The following is a 25,910-nucleotide window of genomic DNA, read 5'->3' as shown; positions in this document are numbered from 1 at the left end:
TTCCTCCATTTATCCTATTGAGAGTAAAGAATCGGTGAACTTTCCTGTTTTATCATCACAGACGCTGCAAACTTGAATGAAGCTAAGAATATTACCTGCAGCTTGTAGCACAGTGCTTGTACTATACCAACACTAGCATTACTTAATATACGCCACATTTCATTTATGAAGTCTACCTTCTAGTTTAAATAACAAAGTCTGTTAATTGGCACAACTCAGAAAAATACTTTTTAAGAATAGAGTATGTACTTCTGAAATTTCATCTTCTGTACATGTTAACATAAATTTAAATCTGGCACATGAACTTCATATAGAAATAATCAGCACAGAGAAGCAGACTCAGATATTCATTACTTCCCAAGCATGTAGACTATCAAATGTATAAGTTTAGAAAACATTTGAAATTCATACTGAAAGCCAGATCTTAAAATACACAAAAAACAGCCTTTAAACAAATGGTTTTAGTTGTTTTGTGAAACACTGCTATTGATTGCAAAATTATTCAATGGTAGGAAGCTAATGGATCTGTAACCACTCAGCTTTGGCTATCATGATGAAAGACTCACTAAGAAGTATTCATGGGAAACTGGCACACCCAGCCACCGTTAAAGATGACAACTTTGAGTAATCTACAGTACTATTGAAGAACATGTGCTATGTTACACATACACGAGCTGTCTTCCCATATCTGAATAATTTAAATATAATGTGATGCATAACCCCCCGGCAAAGCAATCAAAACTCACAGAAGAACAAAGTTTCACAAACATCTGTTCATACTTTCTTGACACTGCACTCGTGTAAGCATGCCCTCTTAATCATTACTATAAGCTATTACCCACAGTTGTGCCATCTATATTTCATGTACAGTAAAAAGTTCTGAAGTAACAGCTCTTATAATCATGTAAAAAAATCATGAAATTACCTTTTGCATATACATGATCTGAAATTTCCATGTTTTAAACGTTCAGTACTTATCATCTAACATTGTATTTTTATATTTGCCTTTTTTTTTTAAACACTAGCAAGTATTTTGTCTGTGCAGATAATAAACATTCATTCAAGTTTTGCTTATAAAAAATGGTTGCTGAGGATATTCTGAAAACCTTGATGAGAACTTGGGGGACACAAAGACGATGCAAGGAATTGGTCATTAAATACATTGGAAGCACCACAACATCTTTATGGGCGGGGGTTACAGCACTTTACCTTTTAAAATATTCCACTTCTCGCTCTGTTTCGTCCATTTCCACACTGTCTAGATCAATGTCTTTGGGTAGAAAAACATCATCTACAAAGGGAAAAGGATTACACTAAATTAGATTCCATGGGGAGGAAGGACAGAGAAAGGAAGAAGCTTGAACAAGCTGCATTAAAGACACTTTTAGCGAACCGTCTGAACTTTGTGGACTACTGATTATTTGTATTTAGGCTGAATTAACAGCAATTTATAACTGAAAAGCCACTTCTTAAAAGCCTTATACTAGTATCTCTGCTCAGCCTTTAAAAGGAGTTACACCAGGAGTAAGGAAGAGACAAATCAACAGTAAATTTACTGATCACATGGATTGCAAAAGATGTGATAAGCCTAGAATACTTTTGAGAAAGGTCGAATTATACAAGGGGGATGCCAAATCCAGCAGCAAAAGAACACTGCCTGAAATTTTCTGGCCTGACTACTAAATACACAGCTCTAGAAGCAGTTTAAGAGTAGCATTCATAAAGAAAGAATTTCAAGAATTCTTTGTAGAGCTGCTGTACTCCTCCTGGACATTGTCACCAGGCTCTGTCTGCACGTCATGCTATGTGCAATTAGGAGTTTTTTTTTTTTTTTTTTTTTTAACTTTTTTCTAATATTTTAACATGGCAGGAATTTAGGCATCAGCTACTGTAACAAAGTTGGTGTATTATACTGTCTCAGTATATGGTTCTCTTGTACTTTCTGAAATAAATGCATGCTTCAGAAAACATAACGCTGTTTGTAGAAAGAAATTTGAGAATTTTCTTCACAAAGCCTCTTCTGACTTCACATGTACTCCATTCTCACTTCATTTATACTCCATTCTCACCTCTGAAGCAGCCTCAGAACGTGTTCCAAAACCGGTGAGACTCAGAGAACACAACTGATATCACCTAGCACACAGGGCAGCTTTCCAGAATCCCTGGATCTAAGAGAACAGATGAGTTCTCTAAAGGCATTCCTGACAGTTCAAAAACTACTCGTCTTGGCCTCGCAACTTATTTCAGGAGAACCAGAAAGCCTTGTAAAACAGGGCTCCCTATACCCTATTTTCTTCAGCCACTTTATAATGAAGAGTTAGAAAGCCCTGCCCGAAGAAGTTTAAGAAAAAGAGATCACAACAGAAGCAGTGTTCACTGCCTTAACACTTCATTTAACACTGAATTCAAAAAAACTGTTGCCCTAATTTTTACAATTATTTTTTCCTTAGTTCATTTTTGTGCCTTTGCTAGTTTAATACATCAATCCTATGTCTTTAAGAAATTGCAACCAAATGAAAAATGTGTATTACATTATCTTTTAGTTCTAAAGTCAGAACTACTCAAAGCAAAGGGACTACCTCGTCCAGATTCTTCAGAGAGCAGCACGAAGTTTCTGAATTTATTAAGAGATAATGTCCTTGTACTTCTTCACATTTGAACATTAGCTTTCAGAAACTCTAAGTATACTTACTACCGTAGCAGAAAAGAAGCGTGGGGGTGTGTGTACGTGTGGATATGTGGAGAGGGAGAGATGCAGGCAGTACCTAAATGCAGGAAGCCACAGCAACGTACCCACCCACTCCTATTCAAGGGTTTCCTTCAAATGTCTGTAGGACCAGGAGAAGAAACCAGACTAGAGTTTTGTCCTTTTTCCAGTGACTGGAGTTAAGACTGCACCACAACACCATGTTCACAATAGCTAAGGTCTCAAGGAAAAAACGTTCAGTGCTGTATCACTGTCAGATTGATGCAAAATTGAAATAGAGAAAATAAGAATTAAAAGAAAGAATGGTGGGCTGACTCAAGCTGGCCATGAAACCACAATAACAAAATGAGGCTCTCTCTAGCTTACAACAACCAGAAGCCTGGTTTGTATTTTTATAATAAAGCTTAAGAAATAAATGTATATTGAAACACCTAAGTGTCTCCTAGCACCAGCTGCCACAGAAGGATGAGGCATGTGTATGTGCTTAGCCGAGAATATTGCAGTTCACACTGCTGTGCTAAATCATTCTAGAGAACGGACATTTCATTTGTGCACTGCTACTGCTCAGCTCCCGTGCGATCACTGGGGAGTGACCAGGTGCTCCGAGCAGACAGATGTCTGCACCACAAATCTGCCACCCGAACAGGCAGCCCCAGGAGGGACCGAGCACACGCAGGAACAAATTGGTGCCCAAGAAGAGCAGATAGATGAGTATGTTGACAGAGCAAACCAGCTAGCACTGCAGGCATTCATCAGCTTTAATATTAACCATTAGATGCTTTCAGGAAAATGAAATAGAGCAAAAAATTCAATGGGAAGAAAACTATACAAGTGCAACTTGACTAAACTCAAACTTCTGTTGTTTTTTTAGTTCTATCAGATAAGTAAAATCTATTTACTAGCACAAACTGATATTGACGTAGTGAAGACACTCCATATTATTAAGTTATATAATCCCACTAAATTTTCACAATGACAAATAAAAACCAGTAAATTAGTTTGTATTTACTACACCTGTCAATGTAAATACAATAATTTCCACTGAAAAAATTAATATGCACAAACAGTTATTCTCTGGCTAAAGAATCCCCTAGCTTTCCTTGCACAAAGGGTAAGACCAATTTTAGACTACACTCAATGCTGTATGAGAAACAGCACTGCTTCCAAACAAGTTCAAAATGGAATTCCACATACTGCTCAAGTATTCTAAATATACTTAAACAGTAAAGAAGAGACAGACTTTACAGAAAATAAACTGATTCTCAACTGATTAAAAACATACACAAACAGTGGCATGTGATAGTTTATTCTTCCACATCTCTACTAAAAGTATATGCATTTACTAAAAGCACAGAAGTAGCTTAAGATTGTACATCTCCACTGAGCACCCCGGCAAACAAACTGAAGTTAAAATTACAGTGACTTGAGTCTTCCCAAAACCTGTTTTTCTGTTTCTCTAATTTACATTAGCAGAGTTGACTAAGGATAAACTTTTGGACTTAAATGGTAATAGTAAGAAACAAAACAAAGAACATTTCTTCTCTTATACACTTACCAATGGAATTGTTGACTTTGTCCCCTTTTTTCTTCTTGTTTTTCTTGTTCTTGCCTTTTGGTTGAGGAGAATCTGCAAGTATTAGCTTATTATTTTGTTGCTGCTCATTTGGTGAAGGGGATTCACTTGGTATGGGGGCTTTCTCTTCCTTTATGTGGTTCAACTGTTTTTTGTTATTGTTGTTTAATTTCTTCTCCTCTTTTTTAGGTTCTGCAAGTGTTGGGAGCTCTGCTGCTTTTGCTTTGGCTTCTATTTGGTTTCTGGTTTTAGTCTGAATCTCAGCTGCTTTGGGGGATTCAACAGGCTTTTTCACTTGTTCAGCACATGGTTTATTTATTTGCTTTAGTTTCTGTTTGCTGTTTCCTTCTTTATGTTGCTGCATAATATCAAGCAGAAAAGAGAGGGGCTCATGCTGCTTTACACTCCCCTCTTTCTGATAAAGCAGCTTTGAGTCTCTAGTGTTTACGGGGTTGGATAGTTCACAGCCTGTCTCCGAAACCGGCCTCTGTTCTGTGTGATTCACATGTCTTGACAGTGAACCAGAGGAGGTTTCTATCTTTTCTGATTGCTCAAGTGTACCATTCTGAATGTCTTCAGGTGCATTTGGGACAGATTCCTTCACTGTCTCGCAGTTTCGAGTAAGCATGTCCACCTTCTGACAGTCTTTACTCGTTCGTTCTTTCTTCTTTTTCTTTACAGCCCTCAGCTGCTGAAGTTCTTGAAGCCGTTGTAACTCTTGTTTCAGCCTCTCCTCCTCCTCCTCTTCTCGCCGCCTCTGTTCTTCAAGCAATTGGTGATGCTCCCTTTCCCTGGCTTCTGCTTCAAGTCGAGCCTTTTCTTCAAGCTATAAAATAACAGTTGGATTATTGAAGTGACACAAATTTTGGAAATTAGTTTTAAGTATCATTGCTAGTTTTATGTGTGAACAGTTTAAGTCTTAGGGCATTAGTATACCAGTTTATCTGATCCACAAGCATGTGGCAGCACACAAGTAACTAATTGTACAAAAGCTGTCTTTTTTTGGAGTCCATAAATTTCTTTTTGGAATTTGTTTGCTGTATTTGTGTAACACATTCGACTGTTGTCACTACCAACCGTTCATCATCTTTTTACTACTGCTAAGCTTAACTCCATATCAGAGTTTGCTATAATCACCAAGCCCTGTTGAAAATAAAATATTCAACTTCTTTCTCTCAACTATCTGTGAATTACTAAGGCAACTCAAGCTTGTGGCATGTTGCATCATTTGTGTGTTCTTTCCCTATGGTAGAGTTACTCTATTTCAGTGTTTACTAACATTAGGAGGAGCAGTCACTAAAAGCAAAACACTAAGCACATTAAAGACACATTCCAAGCTGTCAAAAATATTAAGGATGGTGAAATTTTCTATTAGCCCTAAGTTCATAACCACATAAAACAAAGACGTAAGACTTTTTCCAGCTGTTACTGCAAGTAACTAAAACTTTGTGCTGTACCACTCTTTCGTAACAAGCAAAATGGAATTCGTACACCGAGAACAATCCTGTCCATATATTTATTTTCCTGCACATTTACAAGTGTCTATAAAGGATTCCTTTTTCACAGTTACAGAAGTCATGCAAAGAAAACCCATAACCCTGTAACATAAACATCAGGTCTTCCAAACCCATGGAAGCATTTAAAGCACACAGACTTCGTGCCAGCAAACAAATCCACAAACATGAAATATTTACAGTGATGTCACAGAATGGGCTTGCCAGAATTCAAAAACATTCACCAATCTCATTACAATTTGAGCTTGCAGTATGTTAAGGCTGATACTTAAACTGCAATGAGAAACGCAATTTTTCTGCTTCTTCAACTTAGGAAAATCATTTTCCTCTATTAACTCAGCAAGTGTCATTTTTGTTGTATTCAAAAAAATATTTTCTATATTACCCTTCGAAGGTGTTTTTGCTTGAAACGTCTCTGCCAATTTCTGTTTGAAAGCAACCTTTAATTTTTATTTTCTCTTCTGCAGCTTGCCACTTCACCCTGAGTTCGGATAGGCCTTCATGCCATCACGTGGCACAGCACTCTACCTCTTTCAATTGGGACAGCAAGGTGCCCAGTGCAATCCTTCTACACCTAAATCTTAAAATTTAACTTCTCCACTCTCATGAAAGCACTGACCACGTGTTTCCCGGCTTCCTATAGTCATCTTTCACAACCATTATTCCAACGAAGAAACACGAGCTTTCAAATTGCCCCCGATTTTAAAATGTCCAATCTATACAGCTATCAGATTCTTGTTGTGGACACTTAGAAATAACTTTCTGAAGTGGGGGAAATTCCAATATGAAGCTGACTTGCAGCAAAATACACAACAAGGACACCGTGAGAAATCTTCCTGTCCTACGTAACTTCTAAGCATCGAAATGGGTAAGCAAGCTTTGTATGCTCAAACAGGCAGAACACCACAAACTACATAGAAAACACTTAGTCCATTATTATAAAATCTGTACACAGCAGTAATACTTAAAGAGTGGGCACAAAACACACTTAGATTCGAATAAGAGGTTCTAAGGTAAGCACACTTATAGGTCTTACCTTTCTTTGCTTATGCCTGGCTCGCTTGGCTGCCCGAGAACTGCTTACTGGTTTGGTTTCAGAGCTGTTTATGAATTGTAGCAAGTCTTCCACCTTTCGATGATCAACAACACTTTCCCTTTCAGAGATTTGATCTGGTTTCTTCGGCTGCTCCTCCTTCCTTTTTGTTAGACGTAAACGAAGCTTTTCTCGCATCTCTGCGTAATTTCTACTGGTTGGTGCAGCTGGAGGCTAATGGACATCAGAGAAAAAATTAGTGACTAAATGTGAAAGTTTCTCTGACCTAATACTCTTGAGATTTTGAAGTTTTAGAGACCTTCAAGGTCCAAACTGAAGGTCAAAACCTGAATACCAAACTCCATGTGTGTAGGCATACCTGGGTGGATATTTAACAGGCAACAGATCTCTCAGGCTTGTTGCTAGCTTGTGAGCTTTATTTTCCAATTGGAAGAATGACTGTTTTTGCAGAGGAATGCACAAGTGAGAAGACAAAGGCCTTTAAAAGCAAGAAAGGAGACTTTCATATTTCCTTGTGATCAGCATGCTACATCTGAAGATTTAAGAGAGCAGACCCTTGCTGCCATTTCCATGTTCTATCAAGGCTCTTTCAGAGGTTGGGCTACATGGGCCTGTGGGCCATCACTGTGAAGGGCTGATACCCTGCACCGAAGCACACCAGCATACTTCCAGCAGAGTCACATTGATAATACGTTAACGCTGCTGTAAGATGAACTCCTGAACCGTGTTTCGTATCTGCATTCCCATCCGTAGCTCCTGTCTGTCGACTCCTCTTTGCTCCTCCTGCCTGCCTTCCCCTCTCCCCTCCTGCAGCAGATCTGGTGCCCACCTGTTTGCAGTCACACCAGTTCAACTCACTAAACCAACAAAACAAAGCCTATTAACTTTTCAAAATCCTGTAGCGTTCTGCCACTTCAGCACAACAAATAGCTCACTGTGCCGTCAGATGACTGACAATAACAGAGGAAACGCAGGCATGGTGGGAACACGCAAGATACAGGATCCCCTTTCTAGCCCTTCCAGACACAGGGCAGGGGCTATTAATTCACTGCAGGCTTCAAGATGAAGCTGCAGCTTACCAAATACAAAGCCAATAAGCTGAATTTTTACTTAATATAGGAAAAAGAAAGCCAGAGACTCAAATTCCACTAGCAACCTGATTATTAAAACAGACATTATGCACAGATGTACAAATAAGGCCAGTGCAGAATAAAAGTTTAAGTTAAGAAAAATCATAATGTGGCAACTTAATAGTTTCTACCATTTCACTTGTGAAAATCAAAAGGCCGTTAGGAGAATCACTGGCTATGTTATGGGTATGAAGAAAACTTCAAGATGCTCCAACCAAATCCTTAAGGAGTAAAAAAAATTATGGAAAAAAAGATTTTATATAACCTCTATACTTCAAAGCTTCCTAATTTCTTCAAAGCACCTTATAAAGGCAAATTCAAGTCAGCATCTATCAAAATGCACCAGCAAAGAAAATTGTTTGTAATACCGAAAATAGGCAAAATGTGCAGTTTGTGTTTTCCTTTTATAACAAGGATTTAAACTTACACTGCTTGAGTTCTAGGTGAGGGTTTTTTTTTTTTTTTAGTGTAACATTAAAATGAGTACTTGGAGAACTAAGATTTGTGGATAGAAGAATGGTTCATAAACTGCCATCATCTTTTTTTTTTAAAACATTCCCACATTAAGTTCATTTTTACCCAAACTCACCACAATATTTATATAATTACACTACTATAGATGAACGCATTAATTTTGTAAAGTTATTTACATTGCTAAATTCCCATTTGCAATGTCATAGTCAAACATGGTATCTATTATCCAAGTCAGTTGCTTGCTAAATCTTTTAGCCATTTTTATTACTCTTGAATTGCTTACAACTGGAAAGGCTTGTTTCAATTCTTCATTTCAAAGAGGAAAATTATTTGCTACCCATGCTTTGAGCTTCCTTTTACTACTCATCTCTTCAGCAAGCTCTACACTGCAGCTAAGGGGGTGGCATTAACGTCATGTGCAATTGACGAATACACAACAAAGAAAACAAAATTGGAAATCCAGCAACTTACTCCGCCATGGCCGAAGAACTCACAGTAACAGCAGTCACAGTATTTTCCTTCCTTCTGATTTGTGGATGTTGAGGTACTTGAGCTATGCTCTGAACAGCTGTCTTCATCTTGGCTCTCTTCTCCATCATACTGTTGATGATCATATGTGTTACTGTTATCACAGCGATGGCCCTCACAATCAGGATCACTATGTTGAAGTAAGAAAAAGTTTTTACAAACTCTAGATTATAATACAAATAGCATTTGAAAAAAACAAACATGTACAGCTGTATATACATCTACCAGGAACGACAACTCTCAAACTGGAATGTCAGCCACCAGTGATGCATCAAACCCTAAGGCTTTCTTACAGTAGCTTTCAAATGGAGATGCTCAAAACCAAAGAGACATGATGATGCATGGCAAAGTAATTTATGGAAAACTCAGCAGGTAACTCACTGAATAAGTAGCCTACAAAGTGAGCTGTGGAAGTGTTCTTCCTTGTTTTAAAAGGGGTAAAATAATTTCAGAAGCAGAAACTTCTAGCTTTAATTTGGAATGGTTTTGAAACTGCTGCCATCTCATTGCTTGTGGTCTGAAGAGAGCTGTGCAGTCGTAAAATACCAAGCTTATTTCTAAAATCCCCTGGTTGCAGACAGATTTTCAAGCCCTTGACTTAAATTCAGCATCAGCTAAAAACAAGATGTTGCCATTACCCTGTTTGTACCTTACTGTTTTAAGGAGAAAACACAGTCTCTTAAATAAGCAGTAACAGCAATTCGTTCCCTCCATAGGGCTGCTTAAATATATGCCCAACACATCTACTGTTCATTTCTTCTGGAATTGTGATGTGTTCTTGCTTTAACTGTAAAAAGTATTTTAAAAAAATCTCATCTAGCATTGGTATTTCTTTGTTCTTATGTTAAAAAGGTGAAAACATACCATCATCTGTCCTATCTGCAAAACATATGTGAATCTTCCTTCTGAAGTAAGCAGCTCACTCCCCACTCACCCCCTGCCCTCCCATAAAAAAAAGTACAGTTACACAAAAATAAGTACAGTTATCAAAAATTAGTGAGCAAGGCAAAAGAAAAAATGCTCCAATTCAGTATCCTAGTTAAGGAAAAGGTACGCACAACCACTACATATAGCAGTAGGTACCTGACAGCACAAACATTCTGGCTAGTCCAACTGAGCACTCCTAGTATTGCTGTTTCTTGCCTGTTGAGAGTTAGCACTGCAGTGCCCAGCAGAACAGTAGGGTAGTGTGCTACGAAATAACAGACACAGCTCTGTAGAAATCAAAGCTTCATTAGTTCTGTCACTCAGTTGCTAGACTTACCTGCAGACACTTGGCGGGGCACTTACAGAGCTGTCTGTGGTAGAAGTAGGAGGTGCAACCGTAGCAGGACAAAGACCTGAATGAGGATCCACGAATCCAGGGGCTGTTGCAGCAGTTTTGGGGAAAGAAGGAGCAGCAAGATTTGGAAGATGGGGTGTAGAAGCTGGAGACAGTGCAGCAGGAGACAGTGAAGGAAGGGATGCTAAACTGGTAGGACTATTTCGTGGTGCAACCGGTGCAGAATGTCTATGGTCCTCTTTATTAATATTGTGGAACACTTCACCTAAATTGAGGGGAAAAAAAGACATTGCTTATAATTGAAAAGAAATAAGTTTCCATTTAACCACCCCAAAAAATCACTCAATGTAGTAGATATTCTCTGTTTCTGAGAAAAATGGCTATTTCAACATCTATTACCAGTCCCCAAACCCAAATATCAAGGTCTTTAACAAAGTGATAGAATGAGTACAGAGACCACAACTCAAGAGTAGTAAGAACACTGAATAAAGAATCTCAAGACACAAAACATTATTTAAATAAACATGTATAGATCTTTATGATTAAATATTTTTGAGTCACTTACTAAGCTGTGAATTACAACTCCTTACCTATCGATGAAGGTCTCTTGGATGATACTTTGAATTGGTTGCTGCTTGACTGCACTGTTGTAGCTGTGCAAGAAACAGAAGAAGTGGCAGAAGAGGTTGCCATGACAACTTTATTAGCTTCCATAAAGGCATCCTGGAAATTGTACAGACATTTCTTCTTTGCAGCATTTTTCTTCTCTTTGCTGTCAGTAACTGCTGATGCTTCGTTGCTAGATGTAGTAGGAAGTGCTTCGGGTCTTATTTCTGAGAGTGCTGGCGTTAATATATCACTCCCTTCAATTGAAACACACACAGTATTTAAGAATCGTAGAATTACAGAATTGTCTTTATGGTATTTAGAACCAAACATTTCATAATTTAGACGTGATGCTGCGAGACAAACAAGGATATGCTGTGAGTATTGGCTTGATCAGATTAGTGAACTGATCCTCTCCTCCCAAATACCACTCCCTTTCCCTCCCCACCAAACACAGCTGTAGTGAAAGTGTTAAGAAGTCCCAGAGCAGAAGTAAAAAAACCAAACCTTAAAGTTACATGCCAAACATGTTAACAAGTAGCAAAGATGCTACAGATACCTATAGCCATTTATACTTGAAAAATTAAAATTAGATACCTTTTTACATCCTAAGTATATAAGCTTCAACATCGGAAGTCCAGGTTGTCCATGCAACAATTACAACATAGGCAGGAACAACATATCCTTCTATCAGTGTGATGTTATAAGCCTTATCTTTACTTATTGGTAATTCCAGACAACTACGGTAACCCCTTTGTGATCAGACCTTCGACACAAGCTTGCCACTAATCATCTGTTGGAACAGCTACTCATAACTACGCTTGTATGGAGATGAGCTATGCTACTGGGGAAGTTTTCTGGAGGTTTTTAATGTCTTTCCTTTCGAGTATCACTTTAGTAGCTTGACCCAACTTAGCAGCAGATCAGTTTGGAAAAAAAAAGCCAAAACACAAAACCAAGCTTCCTTTTTCATTCAAATTACTTTAAAAGGGCATTTTTATATTTGCTATCATGTGAATGGAAAGATATACATATGTTATTTCTTTATTTATTAACCTATTTTATTTCACTTTAACGCTTAGCATCTCCAAAGGCTTCCTGGCTTAAATAAATCACTTGCTATATTTATACCTCCGTTTGAATGACAACATTACCTCTGTGCACTGTAAGTAGGATGTAGTACCACCATGTTACCACTGCTCTTACGACCCTACAGAAAATGAGCAGGCCTTCGTGACAGAAGAATAAAAGTACCTTAAGCTTCCCCTGAATTCCAATTTCTTTGCAACCCTGAGCATCCAAAGACAAAAATTCATCTACCATGACCACAGGTGAAAAATAGTATGCTATTCTTTTGCCTTAAGAGTCCTTTCACCAATGCATATGAACTTATTTTTCAATTTTCAGCCCCACTGAAGTACAAATGGCAGCAAGTCTCTGCCAGCATCCCATCTTATAGGGGTGATGAGAAAACCTACCATTCCTGGAAAAAAGTGCCACATTCCACTCAAAATATAAGACTTAACTAGTCAGTGTGAAATAATAACAAAACCTCACCAGGAATTGTATCAGGCAAGAATGTAGCAGGATTCCAGTTCTTGTCATTCATCATCTCTGATCCCCAGAGACTTATAAATTTAGAGCTATTCCAATCTGGAGTGCTCCCAAAACAGCTTGGATAAATATGATCTTGGAGAGATGCATTGAATACTTGATGCTTGTTTGAATGATTCTGAACTGGAGCTGGCGGTAATGCCTACAAAAATAAAGAGTATTTTCCTCATTAATATTCTGTTTGCTTACACAGTCACTCCAACAGCAACATTCAAATCATAAACTGTTTCAATTGTGAAAGGCATTGTGAAAAGCTAAGGGTAATAAACAGTATTTCCCAGAATGATAAAAAGATTGGTTTGATGATTTTTTTTTAAAATGCAGATAGTTTATTATACAGATTTTATGTATATATTTTATAATCACAAACATTTCCCTTCTATTTAGATAGAAGATGAACACAAAAAAGCCTTCTCCGAAAATACTTGGGTAAATACATAATACTGGTGGGTCATAATTCTGCATTAAAAATAGTATCTATATCAATGTAGAACTTGTTAGGAATACTACCTTTCAAAGCCCAGGCTGCTGAAAACAGTCCTCTGACATGATAACCATTACCACATAAAACAATTGTGATAAAGGATTACAAACTTCAGGATTGGAAATAGCACAATAGAAGAACTAAACACTTATTATTTGAAAGCATCTTTTAAAAACTTGGTTGTATTTGTCTACTCTTTTCACCTCCAGTATTAAAAGGTTCCCAACTTGAAACTTAACAAGCAATGAATGCACCTTTTTATTCCCAAAATCATCTTAAAATAGGCCCAATAAAATTCACACAGATTCACAGATTTCTAGGTTGGAAGAGACCTCAAGATCATCGAGTCCAACCTCCGACCTAACACTAAGTACTCCACTAAACCATATCCCTAAGCTCTACATCTAAACGTCTTTTAAAGACCTCCAGGGATGGTGACTCCACCACCTCCCTGGGCAGCCTGTTCCAATGCTTAATAACCCTTTCGGTAAAGAAGTACTTCCTAACATCCAACCTAAAACTCCCCTGTCGCAACTTTAGCCCATTCCCCCTCGTCCTGTCACTAGGCACGTGGGAGAATAGACCAACCCCCACCTCTCTACAGCCTCCTTTCAGGTAACTGTAGAGAGCGATGAGGTCGCCCCTGAGCCTCCTCTTCTCCAGGCTGAACAAGCCCAGCTCCCTCAGCCGCTCCTCGTAAGACTTGTTCTCCAGACCCCTCACCAGCTTGGTCGCCCTTCTCTGGACTCGCTCGAGCACGTCCATGTCCTTCCTGTAGCGAGGGGCCCAAAACTGAACACAGTACTCGAGGTGCGGCCTCACCAGAGCCGAGTACAGGGGCACAATCACTTCCCTCGACCTGCTGGCCACACTGCTTCTTATACAGGCCAGGATGCCGTTGGCCTTCTTGGCCACCTGAGCACACTGCTGGCTCATATTCAGCCGACTATCCACCAATACTCCCAGGTCCTTCTCGGCCAGGCAGCTTTCCAGCCACTCATCTCCCAGCCTGTAGCTCTGCTTGGGGTTGTTGCAGCCCAGGTGCAGGACCCGGCACTTGGCCTTGTTGAACTTCATGCAGTTGACCTCAGCCCATCGCTCCAGCCTATCCAGATCCTCCTGCAGAGCCTTCCTGCCCTCGAGCAGATCGACACACGCACTTAGCTTGGTGTCATCTGCAAACTTACTGAGGGTGCACTGGACGCCCTCATCCAGATCATCAATAAAGATATTAAAGAGGACCGGCCCCAGTACCGAGCCCTGGGGGACACCACTAGTGACCGGCCTCCAACCAGATTTGACTCCATTCACCACAACTCTCTGGGCCCGGCCATCCAGCCAGTTTCTAACCCAGCGAAGCGTATGCCAGTCCAAGCCCCGAGCAGCCAGTTTCTTGAGGAGAATGTTGTGGGGAACGGTGTCAAAAGCCTTACTGAGGTCAAGGTAGACCACGTCCACAGCCTTTCCCTCATCCACCAAGCGCGTCACTTGGTCATAGAAGGAGATCAGGTTCGTCAAGCAGGACCTGCCTTTCATAAACCCATGCTGACTGGGCCTGATCGCCTGCTTGCCCTGCAAGTGCCGCGTGATGACCCTCAAGATAATCTGCTCCATGAGCTTCCCCGGCACTGAGGTCAAACTGACAGGCCTATAGTTCCCCGGGTCTGCCCTCCGGCCTTTCTTATAGATAGGCGTCACATTGGCTAGCCGCCAGTCAACCGGGACCTCCCCCGATAGCCAGGACTGCCGATAAATGATGGAAAGCGGCTCAGCCAGCTCCTCCGCCAGTTCTCTCAGTACCCTCGGGTGGATCCCATCCGGCCCCATCGACTTGCGCACATCCAAGCTCCGTAGCAGGTCGCCAACCATTTCCTCATGGATAGCGAAGGCCACATCCAGCTCCCCATCCCCTTCCACCAGCTCAGGGCACTGGGTGTCCGGAGAACAACTGGTATTGCCGCTAAAGACTGAGGCAAAGGCGGCATTAAGCACCTCAGCCTTTTCCTCATCCTTAGTAACTAGGTTTCCCCTCGCATCCAGTAAAGGATGGAGATTCTCCCTAGTCCTCCGTTTCGCGTTGATGTATTTGTACTTTTTCCTGTTTTACAGAGGCAAGTTGTTCTGGCGCACCCCATTTCTTCTATCTGAAATTGTTTATTCATATTCTGAAATGTAACTTTCTTCCAGAAACCTTGTGCAATTCAAGCATTATGTTCAATTACTGTCACCTTTTCTTTGGCTTTTTTCAAGCGATTGTCCTATTCCTCCACATTTCATGCAATGAAAGGCTATACAGATGTAGATATAAATATTTTTAATACCATCTGAGTCCATTAACATTTCAGAAACTAATGCCTAAACACTCCCAACCAAGAAAACTTATATACCTGGACTTTTCCCTTCCCCCCCTCCTTTTTTTTTTTTTTTAAAATCCAGACAGATTTTCATCATCCGACTAATGGTGAAAGCCAGAGCAGCAGGAATACCCTCTATAAAAGAAAATTTGTACATGTCGGTAGAAAAAACATCACACAGACAGAACAGCCTATCCATGATGAAACAAGCCTGATCCAGTCGGGCTTATTAGCTCCTTCACTACCAGCTCTGCTGAATTCATCTGGCTCCTTCAAACGTGAAAGCTCCCTAAAGCTTCAGCTTCCACATGTGTCTTTTTAGCTCGCGCAAAACATAAATACATGGAGCCCAGCTGGTTCAGGTGCTGTGCCAGAACTAATAGATCTGGCCAACATAATAAAGCCACTCAGTGCTAGCAGCCTGCCACTCTGCATGGGGCTTCTGGTGTAGCCTCGACAATATGCTGCAGATGTTTCACTAGGCAAAGGTCTTTTGAAAGGAAAGACGGCAGAGATCAGGGTACTGCATGGATGAGAACTTGAGTGGACTGCTACAAAGGGCCTGGGGACAGGTGCTGGAAGGATAGCTCAAGGTGGAGCTTATGACAATTAGGGATTTCAGAGGAATGCCAGCAGGCTGTTGAGAAATGTCAGGCTGGAACATGACAAAAGGAACTGGTGCATCGCAGCAGAAATATGGAAAGGACACCAATAAGACACGAAAAACAATGAGGATATTAAGGAGAATGGCAAGAGTTAATTAATGATCATCTCAGTGAGCTAATCTACTCTGCTTGCACCCACAGGATCTCTGAACCAGAAGAAGGGAGATGACAGAAACATGTCATACTAATGACAGTCTTTGCCCCTTTCAGCAGGTCCCCTGTTTTGACTCAGTGAAATGTTATGTGAAACTCCACCACAATAATGTTAGTTCTTGCTTCTGACTCAATTCTAAAAGCGGTCACCTGGTCTCAATTTGTTCTGCATCTCCCTCATTCATTACTTACAAGCCTTGGGTCAAAAGAACTTTGCAGAACCTGCAAAAAAAGCAAGTTCTCTCAAAGCAGAGAAATGCGTGTCTTTTTAATACCTCAGTTTTCTCAAAAAATTGCTAATACTTTGAACTAGAAACCTCAGGGTATTAATATTCAATTTTGGTGATAAATTTTGACCTCCAGTATATATTAAATGGAGATTTAATTAGTCCTATTACACTGACTAAAGCCCCATTACTCTTCCACCTTTCAAGACTCATTTGATTCTACATTCTTCCTAATCCCAGCAAGGAAATTGTCAGTCTTCCTGATGATAGCTGCTCTTAGCTCTGCCACACAAACCTTTCACCATTTCTGAATCTGTTCTATTCCCTACCCCTCACTATTTCTTCCAAAAGAACTCCTACAAACAGACCACAAACTAAAGCAATTTTTATGGTTTTGACACTTAGTCACCTACTAATTTACACAGGTGTACAGCATTTCTCCTGGGACCAGAACACTTCCACTTTGGCAGGCTTACCTTATTGTGTGTAAAAGGGGAAGCTGTATACAGGGTAGGGTGGATAAGTGGACGAGGAAGGTGTGGAATTGTATGCAAAGGTATATGTCCATGGATGTGAGGATAAAGATGAAGTGCAGGATGTGCAGGTTTTTCAGGATTCATGAACTGATGGCCAGCAGGCAGGCGTCCAGTTGCAAGTGCAGAGGCCGTTAGACCTGAAGCTTCTTGTTTGCAAACGTGACATTCACAAGCATTTGGGCCTTGGTCAGCCTGTAAGTGCAAAATAAAAACACAAAATCAATGTATTTTATAATATAATCAGACAGTTCTCTCCATGATTTCTTCTTAATAATTATAAGTGATTACTTTTGCATACATAATTAATAAATTCAGAGCATCCACCAAATTCTTTCATTATGGAAAACCATTAAGTTAAGTAAAAGCACTAATAGAGGATCTTTATCTCAGTTAAGCATGGAACATCCTAAAGATTAACAGAATTTGATAGCAGATTTTGAATGCCTACTATCAGTGACGACAAGAAAAACACTGATATAAATTATCAAGGAGAGACAGGAAAAGGAACCTTGATAACATCAGGCAATTGCTAGGTAATTATTCCATGACTAGAATGGAATTAGATGTTTATTTTCTGTAATTTCCCAAGTATATGGAAAAACAGTATGCACAGAAAGTAGTAATAAGGGTTGATTAGCTAATAAAGTTGGAAGAAGTCCTGAGCAACGTTAGGCAGAGCATTGTCAGCTTGCTAAGGGAGGGGGGATCCTTCCCCTCTGCTAAAAACTGGTGAGGCACAGCTGCATTACTGGGTCCAGTGCTGGGCACGGTGCAAGACAGCCGTGAACGTACGGAAGCAAGTCCACCAGAGGGCCACAAAGATGATTCAGGCCTTGAGGCATCTGTCAAGGAGAGGCTGAGCAAGCTGGGACTGTTCAGCCTCAACTGAGAAGGCTCAGGGGGATCTTGCCAGTGTGTGTAAGTACCTGACTGCAGAGGTGGGGAGCGGGTAAAGACAACAGGGCCAGACTCTTCTCAGTGGTATCCCATGAAAGGACAAGAAGAAATGGGCGTAGACTGAAATACAGGCTGAAAATTCCACTCCAAGTGTTTACATACTGATTTTATTGTGAGGATGGCTAAACACTGGAACGTGTTACCCACAGCAGTTTTGAAACCTTCATCCTTAGTGATATTCAGAACCCACCCGGATACATGGCTGAGCAACCCTCTCTGGGCAGCCTTGCTTTGGGCAGGAGGGTCAGACTAGACTACCTGCAGAGGTCCCTTCCAAACTCAACTCCCATGCAATTGTGTAACGTGGACATTTCTTACAAAAAATCATATATACCACGGGGAATCGGTGTCTTACTGGAACCTTTAACTGATTGCAATGTATCATTACTCTGTCTTAAAAGGACTCAAATACTCCGGGGGAGAAAAAGCCCAGGAAAGCACAGCTCCATTTCCCTCTCTTAAATTAGGACTTTTTCCTACCACTTTCATTTGGCATTTTACTGGAAGCAATACCAGGAACACTTCCCAGTGGTGATTTCTTCCCAGCAATGTGATAGTAGAGATTTTTTCCCCAAGAAGTAATATTAGCATCTTAGCTTTCTAGAAAAGAATTGACAGGTGGTATCTTCCTCCAATATACCTTCTTCTCAGGAAGAAGTAACACCTCATACTCACTTAATAGCATTACAGCCTTTGCCACAAGGTATTTTTGGCAACCTGAGCCAGGGCTCCATCAATTGCACAGCACAGAAGTGCTGCCTGATGGTCAGAGGGAACCCCCTATGCTCCAGCTTGTGTTCATTGCCTCTTGGCCTGGCCCTCACTGAGAAGAGTCTGGCTCCATCTTCTTTGCAACCTCCCTTCAGGAATTTGCAGGCATTGTTGAGATCCCCCCCAAGCCTCCTCTGCTCCAGGTGGAGCAGCCCCAGCTCTCTCAGGCTCTCCTCACAGCAGTGCTGCTCCAGGTCCTTCAGCACCTTGGTGGCCCTCTGTTGGGCTCTTTCCAGGATGTCCATGGCTCTCCTGTAGCAGGGGCCCAGAACTGCACACAGTGCTCCAGGGATGGCCTCAGCGATGCTGAGTAGAGGGGAAGAATCACCTCTTTTAATCTAGTAAAAAGAGAAACTCCAATAGATAATGCCAAAAGATCTCAAATGCATATGTAAAATTAATCACATCCAGCATTACAAGGTACTCAGCCCTGATAACATGATCAGGCTAAAAAAAGTCAGAGCAACTAATTATTTTTTCCTCAAAAATAAGAAGAGAAAGGTTAAACACCCCCTTTCACCTTGCATTTTAGTTTACCTCCCTAAGGCAAGCAGACTTACATAATCTCAGCAGCACTTGATTTTCCACAACAAAAGCTGGATCTGTTCACCAGTTTCAAGCTAGTTTGACAGATGTCTCAACCCGTTTAAGCATTATGGCATTGGTCAGCCATACACAGAAAAAAAGATTTTTCTTTCAGTGAGCATGTTGAGACGTTGTAGCTTAATACCCATAACGCAGGAGAAAATCCTTTCACCAGAGGGCCTTACAAACATCCGAACCCTGGGGAAACATCGAATGGGAGTTCCCACCTGACTATCATCTAAGCCCTCAAAGCTGCCCCCTCCAGTGTAGAGTCTTTTGTACAATAAGCAATAAGAGCGACTGATATTTTCTCTCTCAAAGCAGTGAACCCATGTTATAGCTGCAGGGTAACTCAGATGGAAAGCCGCACAAAGACAAGTCCAGTGGATGCTTTGCTTTGGTGCTCATGGAACTATTTGTTCAGCTGTTAAACCAGACACTGCTACCTGCTGAGCAAATACTCTGGGTGTTTAGTGACCTTACAGTAAAGAGCTCAATCTTAACCAAAAAAAAACCAACAACAAACCACACGTCATGATGCATGCAACAGACCCTACAGAAGGTTTCAACAAGGCAAATTAGTCCTCAGATACAGTATTATAATACGCTCATTAACCATGCACTCTCACTGTATGCCCCCCAACAGTAATTTCACACAACATTAACACGTAGCAAAGACCAAGACCAAGTTTCCAAGAAGAAATGTTTGAGTTTGTTTCTCACACGTGCAGGCAGGAAGAAACTCTTTTCCCTTTTACTGAAAACACCTTCAAAATAAGTAACATCTGTTCGTGAGAAAGGAAGATAGTAACCATGACAGTATACAATCAACTGAAACTTATTTTAGATATCATAGGTAACCACAGGTAACTTAATGGATTTAACCTTAAATATATAATTAAAATTGAAGACATAACTATTATCATTCAAGCAGCCACATTTCTGAAGTCCATTTACTAGAAGGTTCTTTTGTAGATTACTATACCTGCTGACTAGGGTAAGAAGGTGGTGGACTATCCATTTTTGCTTCATCTTTCCTTAATGCCCTTTTTCCTAGAGACATTTCCTCCTTTTGAGTCCCTGGTGGTTCACCACTGCTCTCCCCATCCGCTTCTTCATCGTCTGCTTCTGAGGAACTGCTGCTAGTACTGCTCACCTGAGGAGACTAGACAACATTAACTTATTAACATCGGAGTGAAGGACAAGCCTTTCTCTAGCAAAAAAAGTCCAACTGCCAGAAAAAAGTAGGACAATGTAAATGTTGTACCTCATCTTTCAATGCCATGTTTTCACCTCCGCCATTTAGCTCACTGTGAATTCCATTCATGTTGGCTACCACCTCTGCATCATCATAATTATTTAGCGGGTAAATATCAGCAAATTTTGCCGATAATGGTGCAACATCTTCATCATCACTACCACTGAGGGGAAGAGAGGCTTAGATAAATCACAGCGCTCAGGAACCTCGGTTATCGTGAAAGCACTCACCAAAATGAAATAAGATGGAGTATCATTTATATTAAAATCCCAATTGGGAGTCAAAGTATTTTCTTTCGAGTTGTTTACCCGACCTTATTTTTTTAAAGCAAGCAAAACCAAATAACCTGCTGTACAGCCCTACGGAATGTAGTAAGTGCGTGCCTGAACACAAGATCTGTACTCAGATTCTCTGCTATTTCTATGTAAAATATTTTCCAACAACGTCTTGTGACCAAGAAATTTGTTATCTTAATAATGACAGGATACAAATGACCTTTAATTTGATGAAAAAGCCTTCTTATGCCAATTATTTCATTTAAAGCAGGTGTGAAGTGGCAAGGAGCACACTGTAGAATTTAACTTTTTCCATCATTAAGTGTCAAACCAGTCAGTATAAGTACTGAATATTCAACGTGTCATAGTAAATCTTAAGTTTCTCAATTGCTAGACGACCCCACACCTGTGTGCTTTTCAAAGTCTGCTCTAAAATACTTAATGAAAGTCTTTTCACAGACAGCTAGAACAGGCATGTTTTATTACCCACTCCAGGGAAGTGTTGCAAAGATCGCTGTAAAAACATGAAATAACCAATCCCGAGCTCTTAAGAGCTCTTAGACTGTGCACCATATCTTTTTGCATTCCATGAGACACTTCACCAAAATTTAAATTATGTGCTGACACCACTAGGCACACTTCAAATGTGGAAAGAGCAAATCAAACAAGTAGACTTAGGTCCAATACAAGAAATAAAATGACTCTTCCCTAAGAAGCAGTAGCATTTCCCTAAAAAAAAAAGGGCTTCTTACAGTAAGTAATACTTGAATTTAACTTCGTTAGCCTCTGAAGAGACAAAATTACCTATTTTGGACATTTCAGCACCAGATCTAGTTTACAGAAATTACAAAGCACATATTTACATAGCTAACCATACTACCACATAACCTTTTTTCAAACACGTCCCAAAGTCCCACTATTAAAGATTAAACCACTGATTATAGTGTTAAATAGTGAATACTTAAACTAAACTTAGTGAAGTGATATTCAGAAACATCCCATGCATTTGCACCTTCTTCATTCATCATGTGGTACTAACGCAGAACCCTGATGACAATTCCTTGACAGTACTGATAACATTCTGATAACTGTACTTCATTAACATTCCCACCAGTACTGAGTCTTGTTGTTGTTCTCCTTCTTTAAAACATTTTTAGAATATCACATGACGAGACTGCTGGCTAGATCCACCCAAACCACACACAGAAGTCAGCCAACCAGTTTTATCCCCTCAGAATTATGGAAGAGGCAAAAGCCTACCATTAGCCTAAAGCCTCAAATCTGAGGATCGTTGTGATCTCAATGAAGAAAAAGGGTGGCAGATACTTCTGACAGGGAGAATAATTTTTGATGCAAGTCTCAAGTTAGCACACCTTTAACAAGCCTAATCAAAGCTAGCTAGGAACTAAACTGAATCTTATGAAGTCACCATCCCTCAAAGAAAAGATTATCATTTCCCTTACTCAAACTATAAAAACGCAGCATTTTAAATTGATGCTCTAAAGTAGACCAGTATCTGATGCCCTTGTAATCTCAAAGCAGAAAAATACAACATTTCTAGCAGTATTAAGTCAACATCTTCGGAAGTTTTTAAAAACTTTTCTTTAGATGTTTGCACAGCATACAGCACTGGACTTGTGGTCTTCTGAATACAGTATCAGGATTAAATATTTTGATGCAAAAATAGCATTATCTAATGATGGTTAGCCTACGTAACTTCGCTTCTTAAGTTCAATTCACTATTTCAAAATTTTAAAATAGAAGAACTTACAAAGTTGGCGCAGAACCATTGTCTGCGAGGATCAGCCTTGGATGTTGCTGAATTGTAATAGGCGAGCTGGAACCTGATCCTGAACTTGCTGAAGACATACTAGGTGGGCGGATCTCAGACAGATAATCTGGAGCAGAATCGATTTGTAGTGGTAACTGGTTAATGTGGATATCATCCGTTATAGGAGAATCCATGATGCCACACGTTAAAATGTGTGAAAGGCTGCAGTCATCACAAGTACATCTGTTCAAGAATTAAGGTTACAGATATTTACGACCTTGTTTGAGAAGCATTCATTTAAAGTAACCAGACTCTTTCTTACAATAACATATTTCCTTTTTTCCTCTAACACAAGAACTTAATCATTTATTATGATTTCAAGTTAAAAACATCTCACCTTCTTCTATAATTACAGTTGGGACAGTCAGGCATGCTCAAACGTGATGACAGCATGTGTCTCATTGTGTCTGTGAAGTTGTTCTCCCCAGCTAGTGCTTTCTTGTTATTAAGCTGAAGTAAATTATAAAGGCAATGTTTTAGTAGTGCAAATCTTTCCATTAACAATTCAATGGCACATCATGATCAACGTATCACATAATCAAAAAGGGTACTTGGGGAAAAGTATTTTACAATATACAGTTTTATGAAAGTGTTGTTTTTGATCACAAGTAAAAAGGTAGTAAGTTACAGGCAAATTTTTGGCACTGAAGCTCTTCAAAGAAAGTATGTTTCTCCACTGAAACAGTAAAGCAGCCAAGTCCACCTCATTTGTAAATGCACCCTGCATGGTATTTCTGCTGACACACTCTGAACTTGAGCAATTCTTGTCATGTTTCATGGTATGCACAAAAGGACACTGCTGACAAATGGAGAAAGAATGCAAACTTACCTTTAGCTTGCAAAAAATAATTAGGACTAATTCTGCAGTTACAATGGGATAGACTCAAGGAACAAAGTAGCTGCCCAAAACAGGACTTCACCACATTAGTGAAAAAATCTAAATAACCTCCAACTGGCAGAGGCCTAATCCTGAAAGCACCTAATTTCATTAGATACCTACAAACCTTAGGTTAAACAAGGATGTGCCTAAGCTTCCACTTCTGTAGATGCCCAGACCTGACCCTTACCTAAGCAGCCACGGGCTTACAGCTCACTTAAGCCCAATTAGGATCAAGTAAAAAGAGGATTCTCCCTCAAGTCCTCTGAGGGGCCTGGTTTAACAGACGTTCTAAACTTGTGGTTAACACAGGCTTATGTTCCTTAAAGAAAAAAGTACTGAATACTGTTTTGAGACATCGCCAATTTAAGCTTAAGTTTATAAAAACGTACAGTCAAACTCTCTCTGGCTCAAGACTAGCATTTCTTCTTGTACATGCTTCCATATTCTTCCTGTACGGGAACAGACAGGTTCCCCATCCAGTCTTTTGACTCTGGCCTAGTCACTCTATACTCTTACAGAAAGCATAATACATGCTTGAAGTCTTCCAGGATAGAGAAAAGAGTACTGTGTCTTAAACAGCAGATAGTTAAAAGTAAAGTGGTAACTGCTAGTGGCCCCTCTTTGGCTACACCTTAAAAATGAGCAGGTACCTCTGCTCAGGCTTTACCCCACAGAACAGATGCACAAGCCATCTCCAGAGCCCTAACAGATGCAGTCAGCCACCCTGCTGCTGCGGCTCACGCTCCCCAGCTCTGCACACACAAGGGAATTTAATACGCTCTTGAACACAATATTCCCTATCCCATGCGTCACGGCAGCTCCACGCTTAATGTATTGGCTGTTTTGGATCTCCCATCCTGAGGCATCAGAAATTCCTCTGATTTCATAGGGAATTTTAACACCACATAATCAGTTTTAAGACTACAGTGCTTAACCTTTTAGTTACTAAGTTTATATACTCATCTTGGATCTTGCTTTCTGTAATTTAGCTGACCAAGCTCCAAGCCTGGCAAAGTCACAGAATTAGGTCATAGAAAGCTAGCACAGTATACTACACTCAGATGTTTACATCTTAAAAATATACATGAAACATTAGTATAACTTAGTATGGTATAAACAAATCCTACCTGCTCTTCAATAAAACGCCTCTGTTTAAAAAATTCCCAGTCTTCTTTTAGCATGCGTTGCTTTGTTTTCATTGCCATCTAAAACAGAATTTAAGGAAAACTCATTGGTTTAATCATAGAAATTGTAGGCTGTGGTCAGTTGGTCTATCAAAGTCTCATGAGATGTAACTGATCTACACCATTTTGGAAGTACTTTCATACTCAGTCAATATGATGTTTAGTTTATTTGTTAATCCTTTGATTTGAATCCCTTAAGTAAAAGATTTTATATTCATTTACACTACTCTTTAGTCTAATTTTTCCACTACTATTAATATTTTTTCTCAAATTAAATATTTTCATAGAATTTTTGATAAAATGTGCTTGTCGTTAAACCTTTAACATCTCAGATGCATTGAAATCCATCAATATCTAGTGACAGGAGTTTTGGCAAGGCCTCAGTATAGGTGCAGAGCAAACTCACGTACCACACGTGGAACTAGCCATCTAATCTGAGTGAAAAAATTAGAAGAGCAAACATAAGATTAAGTAACAACCTAGACTAACACTATTTACTGCTTTTATCTCAATCTATTTCATGCCCGTGATTTATTTAAGGCTGGAGAAATATTATATAATTATTTGACCTTGAATGACACTGCACAAAGTGCACAGAGCTCATAACTTTTTGTATACAAATGATCTTATTCTGATTTAGCAAACAAACTCACTGACAGAACCCAAAAGCTTCCATGAACTTTAACACGGCAAAACACAGGAACAAAGCTTTTCTTACTGTACCTTACAGCTTTTTAAGAACACTAATTCATCAGCGAGGAAAAACAATTATCTCGGTTCTTTTACTTTTTGATTTACCTGGTTAATAAAAAGAATTGCAGCAACAGAATATACCACACTCCTTCATAAAGATATGTTAATGAACCAAAGTGCAGTAGGTTATGCCACTAGTAATCTTTTTCTTTAAAAATGTGCCTCCAAAAATTTATCCCTTGATCTAAAGTTATAAGCCTTAATATTAATTTAAGCATTTTATTGCTATTACCATTATTTAACTGGGGAAAATGAAATTCTAAAGCTGGGGATTTGAAACTGCATTAAGTGGTAAAGTTTTGCCTAATGGATTTTTGACACAATTAGCAGCATATAATTCTAATTACTACTGTGAATTTTTATTTCCCTTATTCCAGCGAGGTTACAATCGCAACAAAAAAAAAGGAGTTTATCATGTGTTCTTAAAAAAACAGCACAGATGAAACATTCTTGAATCATTTGTACCGCTTCCTAGGCACACTAATGAGTACTGCAGAGCCTAAAGCCAAAAACAT

At 39.7% G+C, this 25,910-nt stretch overlaps 1 protein-coding gene across 2 annotated transcripts in view; it reads right to left on the bottom strand.

Moving 5' to 3' along the window:
• FAM193A (family with sequence similarity 193 member A) overlaps positions 1–25,910 on the bottom strand; it is a 126,277-nt gene that overhangs the window by 49,228 nt on the left and 51,139 nt on the right. Inside the window, exons 9-21 of one of the 2 annotated variants that reach the window (XM_066996505.1) lie at positions 24,586–24,663; positions 22,916–23,028; positions 22,519–22,761; positions 20,482–20,635; positions 20,200–20,379; positions 16,842–17,093; positions 12,426–12,624; positions 10,853–11,125; positions 10,245–10,527; positions 8,924–9,110; positions 6,831–7,061; positions 4,263–5,106; positions 1,210–1,291 (exon numbers count right to left, since the gene is read on the bottom strand). In XM_066996505.1, coding sequence (XP_066852606.1) covers positions 1,210–1,291; positions 4,263–5,106; positions 6,831–7,061; positions 8,924–9,110; positions 10,245–10,527; positions 10,853–11,125; positions 12,426–12,624; positions 16,842–17,093; positions 20,200–20,379; positions 20,482–20,635; positions 22,519–22,761; positions 22,916–23,028; positions 24,586–24,663 — 3,119 coding nt within the window. The remainder of the gene's footprint in view (positions 1–1,209; positions 1,292–4,262; positions 5,107–6,830; positions 7,062–8,923; positions 9,111–10,244; positions 10,528–10,852; positions 11,126–12,425; positions 12,625–16,841; positions 17,094–20,199; positions 20,380–20,481; positions 20,636–22,518; positions 22,762–22,915; positions 23,029–24,585; positions 24,664–25,910) is intronic. The other variant, XM_066996506.1, reaches the window with a different exon arrangement.

This window comes from Anser cygnoides, chromosome 4, assembly GCF_040182565.1.
Source record: "Anser cygnoides isolate HZ-2024a breed goose chromosome 4, Taihu_goose_T2T_genome, whole genome shotgun sequence".
Classification (NCBI taxonomy): Eukaryota; Metazoa; Chordata; class Aves; order Anseriformes; family Anatidae; genus Anser; species Anser cygnoides.
The sequence above is the reverse complement of the archived record's forward strand: the minus strand, read 5'-3'. Positions and strand labels throughout refer to the sequence as shown.